Source organism: Aedes albopictus, chromosome 2 (assembly GCF_035046485.1).
Source record: "Aedes albopictus strain Foshan chromosome 2, AalbF5, whole genome shotgun sequence".
Classification (NCBI taxonomy): domain Eukaryota; kingdom Metazoa; phylum Arthropoda; class Insecta; order Diptera; family Culicidae; genus Aedes; species Aedes albopictus.
This window is the reverse complement of record NC_085137.1, coordinates 148,816,420-148,832,279: the sequence shown is the minus strand read 5'-3', so window position 1 is coordinate 148,832,279 and position 15,860 is coordinate 148,816,420. Positions and strand designations below refer to the sequence as shown.

Genomic DNA, 15,860 nt, shown 5'->3' with positions numbered 1-15,860 from the left:
CCATTCCCTGAAATCTGGTCAACCTACTCGTCGACTTGCAAACCTTTGTCCCATCATAGATAACGATCTTCTGCGTGTTGGAGGTCGGTTGCAAAATTCACGATTATCATACAATGCTAAACACCAACTAATTCTTCCAAACAAAAATCCTATAACGGAGTCCCTTGTGAGAGCATTACATGAGGAGAATTTACACGTTGGTCCGTCCGGCTTAATATCCCTCATTAGACAACGGTTTTGGCTCCTCAACGCCAGAAACACAGTACGTAAGGTAACGAGATCCTGTATTATTTGTTTCCGATCCAACCCAAAACTGCTTCAACCACCAATGGGTAACTTGCCCGAAGCCAGAGTGGTTCCTTCCGCTCCATTTTCCAGAACAGGAGTTGATTTTGCAGGGCCGATTTTTATTCGTCGAGGAGGAAGAAAATCAGTACCGGTCAAGGCCTATATCTCGCTATTCATCTGTTTGTCTACAAAGGCAATACATTTCGAAGTCGTATCGGATCTGACTGCAGCAGCATTCATAGCAGCACTCCATCGATTTGTGGCCCGACGCGGTCTTGTCGAAGAAATACATTCAGACAATGGAACTAATTTCGCCGGTGCTAGAACTGAACTACACGATTTATATCTGTTGTTTCAAAAGGATCAAATGCAAGGAAAGTTGAATGATTTCTGTCAACCACGGGAGATAATATGGAGATTCATTCCACCTCGCGCTCCAAACTTTGGTGGACTATGGGAAGCCGGAGTGAAGAGCACAAAAACACACTTGAAGAAAATATTACGCAATGCTTCCCTAACATTCGAAGAATACTACACTGTGTTGACCCAGATTGAGGCTATCCTCAATTCACGCCCTCTCTTTTCCCACTCCACTGATCCTACTGAACTCGAGGTGATTACACCAGCGCATTTCCTCATAGGTCGTCAATTAACTGCTATTCCTGAACCTACCTTGGAAGATGTCCCAGAAAATCGGTTGACCCATTGGCAACATCTACAGAAATTACGGGACCACTTTTGGAAACGCTGGTCAAATGAATATTTGAACACATTGCAAACTCGTCAAAAATGGACCAAACATTCAAAAAACATTACTCCAGGAGTTGTAGTTTTGTTAAAGGAAGAAAATACGCCGCCCCAGTCGTGGAAATTAGGCAAAATTGTGACAGTGTATCCAGGTGCTGACTGCACTATTCGTGTTGCTGATGTCCAGACTGCCGCTGGTCTGTATCGCCGACCAGTATCCAAGTTGGCCCCACTTCCCTTTGAGTCTAATGTCCCACAATCCAATAACGCTTTAGATTTAAGCGCGGGGGGTGAATGTTCGCAACCATTGCGAAGAGTTAGCATTTCTACATAAATCATAGATTTCGACACATTAAATAGACGTAATTATCTGCCTCTTTCCATGCACTAATAGCTTATCAAGTTTAATCAATGAATCATCACAGTAGACTGTCGCCCTGTATAAACGAACCAAAAGAGAATACGCAACCTAACAACTGATAAGGTTAGGACCCTACTGCACCACGCAGTCGTAGGCTGATCACGTGATTCAGAAAGAAAGCATGATAAGGTGTCGATGTGTGATTCCTTTAGGTTTAGAATTAGTATATAAGCACTACTTGAACCAACGAAATACATGATCTTTTGTCAGTCGAAATAGTGCGTTTCACTGTGAAAGAACTCATCCTCGGGAAGTGACTCCTCTACCAAGGTGGATTTCAATCCTCTAAGAAAGCCAGGACTTCTAATGCAAGTAACCAGCTCTTAGGTTTTGAATTTTCATCTCAGAAGTTTCACTTCACCTCTTCGACAATATTTTATCTGAGCCACTTCAGTAACCTTACGCTCTCAAACCATTAGAGCAATCGGCCTGAAGTTTCGCAAGGATACAATATTTCGAAAGGTTCGAGATTATTCCGCCAAACTGCAAACGTAGCAGTGTGTCCGTCTCAATCAGCCGATTGAGACGATTTCATCGGCCATCCATCAAGGCCACTCATCGAGGCCACCTTCAGCCGAAGGTTCCGCCAGTTTCCACCAATGGTCAAGTATCGACCAGTGATAATTTGAGAATCCATTGAATCATCATTTCCCAGCGATGTTTCACACTAATCAAACTTATTTCGTTCACCTGTTGTGCATCTGACGCCCCTGGCATGAGCACAACCGAACTTGTGTATGCCAGCCGCTGCGAAGTCGTGTGCGAAATTCGACTGTGATGATAATGAATTTCGGCCGAGTCTAAATGGGTGCAAATGTCGCAATAAATGAACTAGGAATTAGGGGATCATCGATGCCTCTTTGTCTGACGTGGACCGCTAACATGACACGATCAGAATCCAACTCGGAGGTAGTACACCTATCGATAACTGGTACGGGTGACAAGAAACGGATGGAAATGATTGCCCATACAGTGCAGAATCTTGGTCTTGCTAGTCAGAACTTAAATTATGGCGATCTCGTCAAGAGGTTCCAGCACCTTAAAGGTCTGCCGATAACCAGTTACAAGAATGCTGTACCGCGGTTGTTAGTGGGCGTGGACAACTTAAATTTGACTGTGCCGCTGAACATGAAAGAAGGTGGAAGATACGAGCCGGTTGCGGTGAAGACCCGATTAGGATGGTGCATCTACGGAGGAGAAGACCACAGTTCATCGTCGAATGTGGTGAATGTGCACACTTGTTCTTGTGTAGGGGATCGAGAATTACATAATCTGGTGAAGGAATACTTTACCGTGGAAGACGTTGGGGCGAAATCAGAGGTGGCGTTGGAATCAACAGACGATCAAAGGGCCCGGATGATTCTCCAGGAAACCACAAAAAGGGTAGACGGGCGATACCAAACAGGGCTTCTGTGGAAGTACGACAGAATCGAGTTCCCTGATAGTTTTAATATGGCGTTGAAGAGACTCGAATGCCTCGAGAGGAGGATGAATCGTGACCCGAAACTGAAAGAAAACATCCACCGCCAACTAGTGGAGTATCAAGCTAAAGGTTACGCAAGGGCAGCAACTCAAGCTGAACTCGATCGTGCTGATCCCAGGCGGGTATGGTATCTGCCACTGGGAGCAGTAGTTAATCCCAAAAAACCGGGCAAAGTAAGGCTCATATGGGATGCTGCTGCCAGTGTTGAGGGGATATCACTGAATTCCCTTCTATTGAAAGGACCAGATCAGTTGGCGTCGTTGTCGGCGGTTCTGTCAAGATTTCGGCAGTTCTCGATTGGCGTTTCAGCCGATATAAAAGAAATGTTTCACCAGATTGAAATATGCGAAACAGATAGGCATTCCCAGCGATTTTTGTGGCGGACAGATCCCTCCAGGCCGCCTACAATCTTTCTTATGAACGTAGCAGCCTTTGGGTCATCATCATCGCCAGCTTCAGCACAATTTGTAAAAAACAAGAATGCGGAAGAGTTTGCCGATCGTTATCCGAAGGCAGTCCAGGCAATCGTAGACAACCATTATGTAGACGACTACCTGGATAGTTTCGAGAATGAAGAGGAAGCGCTACGAGTGTCACAGGAAGTTAGGATGATCCACAGCCGAGGAGGATTCCAGTTAAGAAATTGGCTCACCAACGGAAAACAGGTTCTGGAAGGTCTGGGAGAAAGCAGCACAGATGAAACCAAAAATTTGTTCCTGGACAAAGGATCGGAATGCGAACGCGTATTGGGAATGCTATGGAATACGAGAGATGATGTTCTGTGCTATTCTACTGAACTGAAAGAAGATATACAACAACTGATGGACAGCAACGTACAACCTACCAAAAGACAAATGTTGAGATGCCTCATGAGCTTTTTCGACCCACTGGGTCTACTCAGTGCGGTCTTAGTGCATGGCAGAATCCTCCTTCAGGATGTTTGGCGAGTTGGAACGCAGTGGGATGAGCCCGTTGGTGACGACATCTGGAATCGCTGGATGAAATGGATCAATGCGGTGAAAACAATCGACCAAATTAGAATACCTCGCTGTTACTTTCGGCAAGCTACCATGAGTAGCTATGAAGAACTACAACTCCACATATTTGTTGATGCAAGTGAGCTTGCCTACTCGGCAGTCGCTTACTTCCGAATAGTAACAGCAAGCACAATGCCGGATTGCGCCCTGGTTGCGGCCAAAGCCAAGGTTGCACCCCTGAAACCTCTATCAGTACCAAGACTAGAACTACAAGCAGCGGTATTGGGAGCAAGGCTGATGCGATTCGTTATCGACACGCACACGATAACTACTACGAAACGATTTCTATGGAGTGATTCTTCGACTGTTCTGGCTTGGATACATGCAGATCACCGGCGTTACAAGCAATTCGTAGCCTGCAGGATCGGAGAGATTCTTACGCTGACTGATGCAGATGAATGGAGGTGGGTGCCTACGAAGATTAATCCAGCAGATGCGGCTACAAAGTGGGGTAAAGGACCTTGCATGCAAGCAGAAAGTGAGTGGTTTAAAGGGCCGGAATTTCTACGAAGACCCGAGAAGGAATGGCCCAGTTCGAAGTTCATCTCTACGACTACTGCAACAGAAGAAGAACTCCGTCCGTGTCACGTTCATCGTGAGGTCGTTGTACCTGGATTAGAAATCGATTATCAACGATTCTCTAAGTGGGAGCGTGTGCTGCGGACTGTGGCTTATGCCCTGCGATTCACCAATAATCTTAAACTGAAGTGCAGCGGTGTACCAATACGTCAAGGAATACTCACCAAGGAGGAACTACAGGAAGCGCAAATCACACTTTTCCGATCGGTGCAGTGGCAAGTGTTTCCGGACGAAATGGCAGCATTGGCAGCTGATCGAAGATCCCCAATAAAACCATCAAGCGATCTTCACTCGTTATGTCCATACCTGGATCAGCAAGGGCTTCTACGAGTGGATAGTCGTATTAAAACAGCTAACAAGGTGGCACTATCTATGAAGTTCCCCATCATACTTCCACCAAAACATCGGCTGACACTACTACTAATCGACGAATACCATCGTAAATACCGTCACGCTAATTTTGAGACTGTTGTTAACGAAGTACGTCAACGCTTCCACGTATCGCGATTGCGCCCTACGGTTAAAAAGGTGACCCAAAATTGCCTGCGGTGCAGAATCGACAAAGCGAAGCCCTGTATTCCTCGGATGGCTCCTCTGCCGCCAGCAAGACTTGCTGCATATGTCCGCCCTTTCTCCTACGTAGGACTTGACTTTTTTGGTCCATTTTTGGTAAAATTTGGACGAAGCAACGTCAAGAGATGGATCGCCTTATTCACCTGCCTTACGATACGGGCGGTTCATGTAGAAGTGGTGTGCAGCTTAACGACAAATTCCTGCATTGAATGTGTACGACGCTTCATATGCCGACGAGGAGATCCCCTGGAGATCTACTCGGATAATGGAACCAATTTCCGAGGGGCGGCTCGACTGCTGAATGAACAGAAGAAGGAGATCTCGATTATAAATGAGAACCTTGCTGGTGCATTTACAAGTACAACCACGAAATGGCTGTTCATCCCTCCCGCAGCACCTCATATGGGTGGCGCGTGGGAGCGCATGGTGCGCTCCGTAAAGACGGCTATGTTTGCTGCTTATGACGGCAATCGAAAACTGACGGACGAAGGATTGCAAACCCTGGTTATTGAGGCTGAGTCCATAGTGAATAGCCGCCCGTTGACGTATCTACCTCTGGAATCTGCGGAGAGTGAGGCTCTTACGCCTAACCATTTTCTTTTGCCGCTGAAGAACATCGAATGTAAGGACTTCGCTGCAGATACGACATCGGAAAACCATAAGCAAACCGCAGCAGCGGTTGAAGCAACATGGAACGCAACTCAACAGCATTTGAACACCTACTGGAAACGTTGGATCAGAGAGTACCTGCCGACGTTGACCAAACGAACCAAGTGGTTTGGTGAACAGAAAGCTATCGAGGTAGGAGATCTCGTCTTGGTAATCGACGGTACTACACGGAACGAATGGATCCGCGGGCGTGTCAAGGAAGTAGTTGCTGGGAGTGATCAACGGATTCGTCAGGCCATAGTACAAACTGCGAGGGGGTTGATGAGAAGGCCTGTGTCCAAATTGGCGGTCTTGGAGGTGAGAGAGAGTGGCTAAAATATGTAAAACTGATCCGATGGCCAATTTTACGGGGGGGAGGATGTTACCAACTGGCATCACTGGCCCCTTGATCTTTTCGGCAGGCCCTTTGACAGCTGTCATTAGGGAGAAGCTTGTCAAAATCTATTGTCGCATTGACAAGCAGCGGAAAGAAACGTGCAAGGTGAAATTGGATTTGCTAAACCTATTAAAACTAAATTTGTTGAACTTAATCTAAAATTTGTATTGTAGCTAAAATTTGGATTCAAGATTATCGTTAAATTGAACTACACATAAAACTAAAACTATTGTATCACAAATATATCACAGTAAGTTGTTCCTTAAAACTAGTTACATCGACTTAACCTAGAATTATAACACAGATTGTGACAAACACACCAACTACACAAAGGACAGAACGTTGAGGCAAAAGCGAAGAACTAAAACGCTCGAAACCGAAAATTGTGAGTATTATAAGACATGGTAGAATTGTGAATACAACAAATATATTTCCAGCTAAAAGCTGTTTTCGCACCAACCTAATCGAGTTGCGAGCTGCTGAAAGAAACGGCCCAGAGCTTCTTGTTCTCCGGAACACCGATTTAGATCGCAACAGGCTCAATACCGCACTATGGCCAAAACTCCGGACTGGCCAAAACTGAAGCTTCTACCCTATATTGTTTTAAAAATTCTATACGTTCCTCGCACAGAAAAAAATAAAATATTTTTTCGTTATACTCCTTATGCTATACATTCCATATAACTACGTGTATTGTGTAGACGGGGCAAGATGGGTCACCCTAATTTTTCGGTATGTTTGCATAGTTTTTGAAAATGTTTTATTTTTCATGGAAAGGCTATTCTGTGACCTACATTATCGAAGCGATGAGAGCACTGAAAATTTGAGAACATATTTTTTAAATTTTCCTTCAAAAAATATAGGTTTTCAAAGTCCGTTTATGGCTACCCGAACAAAAATCTTCTAGTTCTGAGAATAATCTACCGATATGTTTCAACACTTTCTTCATGTAATCTGTACGTTTATGAAGCTTAGATGTATAGAGAAAAACTAGAAGATATAGTATTTTTTGTTGGAGGAAAATCGAGTTCTTATAGCTGACCCATCTTGCCCCCGTTAAAATGAGGTGGGGCAAGATGGGTCATGTTTTGAAAATTGTTTGTCAAGACGCAGGTTTCAAACTTTATAACCTTTTTATACTCTTATATCATAGCTGACTAGTGTATCTGAGAGTCGTGGTAGAATACAGAGAAATGCGATTTATATTCAGAAAGTTATAGGGATCCATTTCTTAGGTGACCCATCCTGCCCCCACTTATCATATTAATATAAGACTAAAGAACAACCTACGATAAAAGAAGGAAAAATCTTTATTATATTCATTTGCTCCACATCATAATATCATTATTAACGCCAAAGTCTAGAAAGAATAGCCGATGCACAGAAGAAGGAAAAATTTCTGATAAATATTGGAAAATATTTTTTCGGAGTAATCGGGGAATTGGGCTATTCGGGGTAATGGCATTCAGGGTAATGGCATTCAGGGTAACGGCATTCGGGGAAATGGGCTATTCGGGGTAATGTCACTCGGGATACTGGACCATTCGGGGTGTTGGTTTTCGGGGAGATGTTATTCGGGGTAATGGAATTCGGGGAACTGTTATAGGACCCCTTGAATCTGTTATGGAATATCTGCAGAGATCAAATTTTGGAAGAATATCTGGAGAAACACCGGGAGCTATCTGTTGAAGAATTTCTGCGAACATTTCTGTGGGAAGCTCAGGACAAATCATAAAAAAAACTTGAGAACATTCTAAAGAAACTTCTGCAGGTAAATTCGGAAGAATTCTTGCCGAACTCAAAGAGGCGTTCCTGCAATAATTCCAGAAAAATCGTTAAAAATATTTCACCCAGGAATCAGACTAGTTCAGAATTCTTCGAAAACTATTGGAGACATTTTAGAAGGAATTTCCACGCAATTCCTAGTCTTTTTTTTTCGAATAATCTCAAACCTAGGGCTACCAGACAAAAGTACCGTATGATGTTCTACAGTGGCGTAGCCAGAAATTGTCTCTGGGAGGGGTTTTCAACGGTCAATGATACCTTCTTTGATTTGACACCTACAATTCTTAAACAGTAATGAGCAATTGTGATTCTACTGGGAATATAGCGGCGCAGCCGCGAAGACATATTATACTGAAAATTTGTTCCACAAACTTTAACTCTGGGGGGAAGGGGTTAACGGGTTAAACACCTGGGTTTCCTCAAGAAATTCTTGTTGCGATTCCTTCAAAAAGTTCTGCAGGTGTTTCTCCATAAATTCTTTTGGGATTTTTTCCGGGAATTTCGAAAGGAATCCCTGCAGATAGTTCTCTAAGAATTTTTCCAGACTTTTCTCCTATGATACCTTCAGAAGTTTTTCTTGGGATTCCTTCAGAAACTCCTAAAGGGATTCCTTCAAAAAACCTTGCAAGGCCTTTTCCAGGTATTTCTATAGGAACTCCTCTAGGGATGTGTCCAAAAATTTCTCTAGGAATTTATCCCAGAATTACTCCGGTAATTTATTCAGGAATTTATCTTGGGATTTTCCAAGGGATTCTTTTAGGAGTTCCTCTTGAGCTACCTTCGGGAATTCTATCGGAGATTCATCTAAGGAGTTTTCCGGGGATCCCCCTAAGGATTTCTTAAAAAATATCTTTGAATGCCTTCAGTTCTTTCTCCAGGAATAATTCAAGCAATTTATCCAGAAAATTCTTCGGGGATTTTTTCAGGATTTTGCATGTAGGCTTCCTCGATGGATTTCCCGGGTTATCTTGGCATTACTTTAGTAATATATTTTAGTATTGCTTCAGGATATTGACTTGTGGTTTCTTCCGGAATCTCTGCAGATTATTATAGAAACTCTTGGTGAGAATTCTTCTGATATTCATAACAGAATTGCTTAAGCCATGTATGCTGTGATTCCTTCAGGAATTCTTTCAGACATTCCCCCAGAACTTTTTCAGGAAATATGCTGTGGATGTCCCATGAAATTGCTTGAGATTGCAATAGGGATCTCTCCAGAAATTACTCAAGGAATTCCTTATGGCATTTTTCTTACTGTTATGAAAAGCGTGATTTTTGGTTATTGGCGTAACTGCCAGGAATTTATCTTGTAATTTCTTCCGGAATCTTTGCATATTTTTTAAAGCGGTTCTTCTGAATTTCTTATGCCATCTATGCTGGGATTTCTCCAAACTCCCCTATTCCTCCAGAATATATTTCGAGAAACGTAAGTCATGTCCCATGAAATTTCTTCGAAGATTGCAATAGGAATTTTTCAAGGGATTTACCCGGACACTCTTCTAGAGGTTTCTACAGAAATTACTTAGGGAATTCCTTCAGACATTCCTGTGCTCGGGTAATTTCTCCAGGAATTCTTCCAGATTCCTACAGAAATTGGAACTGGTAATACGCCTCTTGGGATTTTGTAGAGGGTTCTTTAGGAACTCGACCTTCTTTTAGAGGTTTCTCTAGGGATTGTCTCAAACATTTTTCCATGGATTTCTCAGAGAAATTCACCAGGGATTCCTTTAGGCATCATTCTTAGTGTTGTGATAAGTGTGTTTTTCTGTTATTGGCGTAACCGCCAGGAACATCTCTTAATATTGCTACAGGAATTTCCCTTGTAATTTCTTCCGGAATTCCTGCAGATTTCTATAGCATTCTTTCCCAGAATTTCTTAGGCCATCTATGCTGGGATTCCTCCAAACTCCACCAAATATTCCCCAAAAACTATTTTGAGAATTCCTCTATGGATGTCTCATGGAATTTGTTCGGAGATTGCAATAGGGATTCCTTCGAAAATTACCCAAGGGATTTATCCGGAAACTCCTCTAGAGGTTTCTACAGAAATTACTTAGGGAATTCCTTCAGACATTCCTGTAGGATTGCGTCATGTAATTCCTCGGGTAATTTCTCCAGGAATTCTTGCAGAGATTGCTACAGAAATTTCACCTGGCATTTCATCTCTTGGGGGTTTGTAGATGTTTCTCTCTGCATTCTTCTCCCTTTTAGAGGTTTATCTAGGCTTTACGGAGTCCCCCAAACATTTTTTCAGGGATTCCTTTGGGCAGTATGCTTACTGTTGTGATAAGCGTGCTTTTCCGTTATTGGTGTAACCGCTTCCCATATCAAGTGTGTCATGGACCCACGGCAGGACATGTTTTCGGTTTGAAGCACTTTGGTAACTAAAGCGGAAACGGAGCAACGTATTTGTAGATGTTGGTTCATCTTCATTCGGAGATAGCTAAAGCTATCAGGTATAAGTAGGTCGGCTCCAGATGCACGATCTCCTCCTTTGGGGAAATTTGTGCCATCGCCATGAACAACGAACATCTTTTAAATCCGATTGAATTTTGGATCATGGCTAGATACCGTACGTATCTGATCGTGTCCCAAAAATCAAGTCGATCGGTTTAAAATTGACTGAGTAATGGCAGCAAGTGCCCAAAATATGTTCTCCTGCCCAAATGGTCCTAGACCATAGAGGGATTTGTGAAAAAGTAAATGTTCATGGTGTGGGCTCGGAATCAATTAATTTGGCTTTCTATTCCGCAGAATCATTACTTGTTTTGCGACTTAGTTGGTTAAAGCACCGGTTTAGCGTATACGGAGTCGTGGGTACGAATCCCACCGAAACGCGTTTTTTATCATCAATTCATCTCTTAGTTTGTTAGTTAACAACATTCTTGCCTTCTAAATACAAGTGTGTATGTTATAAATAAACCAAAACAAAAATCTTATACTAAGAGACTGTACTGCCTATGATCGCATATCTGTCCCATATTTGCTGGGTTTGATATTCATACGTGGCAGTTAAGGAATCATAGGCAATGTATTCACTTCAAAAATCCCATTTTTTCTCTGCCTTCATTATACACAATGCACTCCCTCTCACGCCTTCTTCTCCTATCTCTGGCAGAACTGTCTCTCGCTGCTATGTTTGACGAGCTCAGAGTTTCTTTTAGTAAAGAACTTGTTTAAAAAAGTTCAATTTTTGCTAGCCCAATATGCTACCAACCAGAGTCTGAAAAAAATTAAGCCCTCTCTGTATTGGAAAATTGGCAATTTAATTATCAAATATTTCTTCGAATTAAAGCTTTCTTCAGATCCTTCATTCTGGTTAAACACTTGTATGTAATGTATACTGCCTATACTCGCATAAGTGACATTTTGAGTTTTCTTCACTATTTAGTTAGCGTTATAGAATTTATTAACTTTCAAAGTTTTTTTTTTATTTTTTTTATGTGTATTTTAACTTAATTGCTAATTCTACACTCATTTTCAAAGTACTTCCAAAACCCAGAATAAAAATTGCGTATTGTTAGGTATGTCAATGTTTGAAAAATACCAAATCATGTGCGTCTTATATTGAGAGTACCCGTAAAATAATCCCATCAAGGACTTTTGTACTTTTATGTCAATCTTGAAGGAGATTCAAATAATAATTATGATTCCAGCACCAGCCCATTCGATGAGAAGAGGTATCTCAAACTAAAACCTCCCCTGTCGGCAACACTGCTCGCGCTGCTGGCTGGCTGGTACTGCTGATGACTGCAAAAAGGAAAAAAAAAAAAACGCAGACCAATACGATTAAACTGGACTCTGCTGTTGCTGTTGCTGCTGCTGCTACTGCTGTGAATGAGTCTCTGCTGCTGATGGTGGTATCTTTCGAATGGGACCTTCAATTTCAAGTTGGTTTTTTTTTCTGTTCTTTTGGTTAGCAATTTAAATTTCTGCCATTTTATCAAAACTTGCAGTACTTTTCATACAGAATGGTTCAGTAACTATCCAATCGATACCATACCCCATGTTCTAGTGATAGAAAAACCCCAGCAAAAAACTCACCTTCTAACGAGACGCGTTTGCCTTCGGTTTCCGGCACTTTGTTCCGGCTTCGCACGAGAGACCCGGAGAACTTAGCTTAACTGGAACTCCACACAGGTTAATGGCACTAGGTACTGATTCACTCGCGATCCACGGACTTCACAGCTCGCGATCAGCCAACGCACTCAAGTCCCGGCCGGGGATGGCGCCCGGTTTCGCGAATCTTCCTCTCGGGGGACTGCTGGATCCCTGTAGGAAAATTTTCAGATCTCCGGTTCAGATTTTTGGTTCCTTCTTTCCAGGGCACACCACACAACTAGTAGGTAGTTCTTTGTGTGGCGGCGACGACACGAAAGAATGGAGAAAAATGTGGCACTGCTTGAGTTGAGTGCTGTGCTGGTTGCTGCTGGGCTGGCATGGAGAGGATACCTAGAGAACACGCACACATGCGCGCGCGGAGGTTTCCACTCTCCTGGTCGATTTTGGGTTGTGTGTATATCGGAGGAGCGGAGGAACCTGACCGATGATACCACACTCTTGCGCACTCAGCAGCAAGCAAACGACAGATATGCCGTTCTCTTCGGTTGTTCCGTTTGTCCAACAGCGATGAATCGCTGTTGCTGATGTCGAAATCCAGTCGTTCACTGTTCGAGGGTAGAGTATGATGGGGCAAAGTGGGTAGGGATATTGAACCGTTAACGCCCAAGGTGTCTCACAATTTAAATCTTCAAATAAATGTATCATCAATAGCGCTATGCCCAAATAAAATAAACACGATTTCACGAAAAAAAAAAATGGGAATCTCTGGTGTAGATCCAAAAAAAAAATCCTCAATGTAGGGGAAGTCGGGGCATTATGGACATCCCTGTTCATGCCAAAACCGTTTTCTTTTATGTTAAACTTTTAATACATAAGTGTAAATGAACAAGTCATTGTTCAATTTTTCAAAAATACCATTTACATTCCTCCATAATAATCAAAATATTGAAATTGAAAATGTTTTTCATATAGCGAAATTCTTATAATTTCGAAACAGCAGTAAATAAGATATTACGTGTGTTTAAGTATGTCTACCGTAAGAACAAATGAATTGTTACGTTATCTGCATATGTACGGAGATTTAACAATGGATGAAGTATTCTAGTTTTGATCAGAATTTACTCAAAATAGCAACTTTAATGTTGTAGTCGATTCGGGGCGAAATGAATACTGGAAATTACGAATGGATGTCCGCGCATTGCATACTGTTAGGCGTATTAGAGAGTTTGGAAAAAATCAATCCGGTTATTTTACCCTAAAGTTTATTTAATTAACTTTGATGTTATATAAACTCGTCTAAGATGGAGTATTACATCTGTGGTATTGATCTCTGTATGCAAATTACTTATCTGGTCGATGTAATCAAAGAATTAGCATAAAATATGCAGGGGTGTCCATTATGCCCCGTACCTTTCCTATCAGCTAAAAAAACACACGGTTTACAATTCATGATTTCTTTACATAAAAGACATCCTACCTGCTGTAAATGTTTGAAACAGGGTTCCTGATTTCCACTTTTCATCTTCTTCCCCATTTGAAGACAGTCAGCAGCGAACGGTTGTCGCTTGAGTTCGTGTGTGTGCTTGTCAGCGACGACAGCAAACTCCGGCGAACGGTGGGAAGCCACACTTGGAAATTATTCATTCGTCCACATTCGCATCGCAAGCGAATGCGATTCGTGAATGATGCGATTGATATTGTGCATACGAATTATTGATGTTTTCGAATTATTTTCTTTGCTAATCTAGCATTTCAGCGACAATACAGTAAAAATGTATGCATTACATGCAGAAATTCTCTTCTACTTATGATAATAGCCGCTTCGATCGCTCACCATTATTCTTCACCATTCGCCATTCATTCATTCGCTTGCGATCCAAACTGCGACGAATGGCAACGAATATTCATGTCAAGCAGATGGCTCATCGCTTCCCACTGGTGATGGGGTTGCGTGTTTGATCACGACGATCCGTTTGCTGCATCTTTCTCGATTCGCTTCAGCAAAGAGGAGTGAATATGAATGGAGTGAGGCGAATATACCGATCCTTGGTTTGAAATACGTAGGAAGCAAGTTAAAGTTGTGAGCCAACTGATAATATTGCGACATTTGCACCCATTTAGACTATAGACACTATAGATTCCATAGACTCGCGGAGACATGGTTGAGCAATACGATTTTAGTGTGTTTTGACGTGAATTTAGAGTGTACCGAGCGAATATGACGTCACGCAATCCATTGTCGTTATTGAAATTGTGACGTCATGCTCGTTTGGCTACACGAACTGACAGTTCGTTTGGCTACAGTTGTCTTCGCCTCCGCGAGTCTATGGAATCTATAGTGTCTATAATTTAGACTCGGCCGAAATTCATTATTATCACAGTCGAATTTCGCACACGACTTCGCAGCGGCAAGCGTACACAAGTTCGGTTGAGTTCATGACAGGGGCGTCGGATGCACAACATGTGAACAAAATAAGTTTGATTAGTGGGAAATGCTGCTGGAAAATGATGATTCAGAGGATTTTAGAATTATCACAGTAGTCTAAACATTAATGAGAAACCCAATATGTTAAGTTTTTCTTTGTTATACAGGCCTAACGTACTCATTTGCTTAGGGTGTCTATTATGCCTCTAATCCCCCTAGGTCCTACATAGATACAATGCATCTATAACAGTGGTTCCCAAACTTTTTTGAGATGGCGACCCCCTTCATAAATTTTCAAAACATCTGGGCCCAATGAATTTTTTTAGAAAAAAATTGAATTAAATAAACGAAACCGAGTTATTTTAGTACAGTGGCGTACCTAGAAATTTACTGTGGGAGGGATTTTTAACGGTCGATGTTACTTTTTTTTATTTCAAGTTTAACTTTACCAAACACCGTATCTAACAAAATCCTCGAACGGAGAAAATCGAAAGAGAAGTTCGCCGTACCCATAGCAACTCATACATTGAGCATTTCAGAAACGTGAAAAATCCGGGTAATTGTTCACAAATCATCCCCAAAGGTGAGTGAAACAAGCGCCTCATGTGAAAATCTCTTTTTTGTTTACGTGTGTTACATACGGTGTTTGGTTTTTTTTTTACCTCCAGTACGATGTACACATTTTTGAGTGCCTATATTTATACATTCAACTATACGTGTGCCTCCCTCTCGGGGGTGCGCGCACGTATGCATAGTGATGTTTTCCCGCCTTCGGTGCGCAACATTCAAGATAGTCAGACGCGACGGTGACCGGCGTGCCAGTCGTCGTCGTGGTTGATGAGTACATCCCAACCAGAGTCTCAGTGTCAGCGCTTAGTACCTCCGTGTGTGTTGTGCGGTGGTGTCGTGGAATTAGGCGCGCCCGGCTGGGCTTTTTCCGACGACACACAACATACCCACAACGACGAACCACACACAGCAGGGGGGAAAAGTCACCTGAACTCTCAGTGTGCTCCATCACATCAGCCCAGCCTAGTCGCAAGTATATATCAGTAGGCCTCAAATAATGTATGACTACCCCCTAAATTTAAGCATATTAATAAGGGGAGGAAAAGAAACTAAAAAGGATTCCCTGAGTAGCTGCGAGCGAAACGGGAAGAGCTCAGCACGCAGGGGCGATGCACTGGTGTATCTGCCCGGTTACGTGTACTGGAGAGTTCGTTATCTGCCGTAACCGGTCGCTGGTTCAAGTTCAACTAGAATGTGGCTTTTTCTCCCAGAGAGGGTGATAGGCCCGTAGAGCGGCGCACCGATGGTAGAAGATCTTTCCAAGGAGTCGTGTTGCTTGATAGTGCAGCACAAAGTGGGAGGTAAACTCCTTCTAAGGCTAAATATCACCACGAGACCGATAGCGA

At 42.6% G+C, this 15,860-nt stretch overlaps 2 protein-coding genes across 3 annotated transcripts in view; one reads left to right on the top strand and one right to left on the bottom strand.

Annotated features, from left to right (window-relative positions):
* The window catches only part of LOC109421007 (serine/threonine-protein kinase grp), a 114,549-nt gene that overhangs the window by 92,145 nt on the left and 6,544 nt on the right, over positions 1–15,860 (bottom strand). The window contains exon 1 of one of the 2 annotated variants that reach the window (XM_062850603.1): positions 12,003–12,364. The exons of the other annotated variant lie outside the window; for it this stretch is intronic. The gene's annotated coding sequence lies outside the window, so the exon portion shown is untranslated. Of the gene's footprint in view, positions 1–12,002; positions 12,365–15,860 lie in introns of those variants that run through there. 2 annotated transcript variants of the gene reach the window in all.
* Positions 2,339–6,112, top strand: LOC134286223 (uncharacterized). The gene has a single exon (XM_062847804.1). It carries the CDS (start codon positions 2,339–2,341, stop codon positions 6,110–6,112), a length of 3,774 nt encoding a protein of 1,257 aa, XP_062703788.1.

Bases quoted from the DNA above. Each gene is read 5' to 3' on its own strand.
- LOC134286223 (XM_062847804.1), top strand. From the start codon at position 2,339: ATGACACGATCAGAATCCAACTCGGAGGTAGTACACCTATCGATAACT.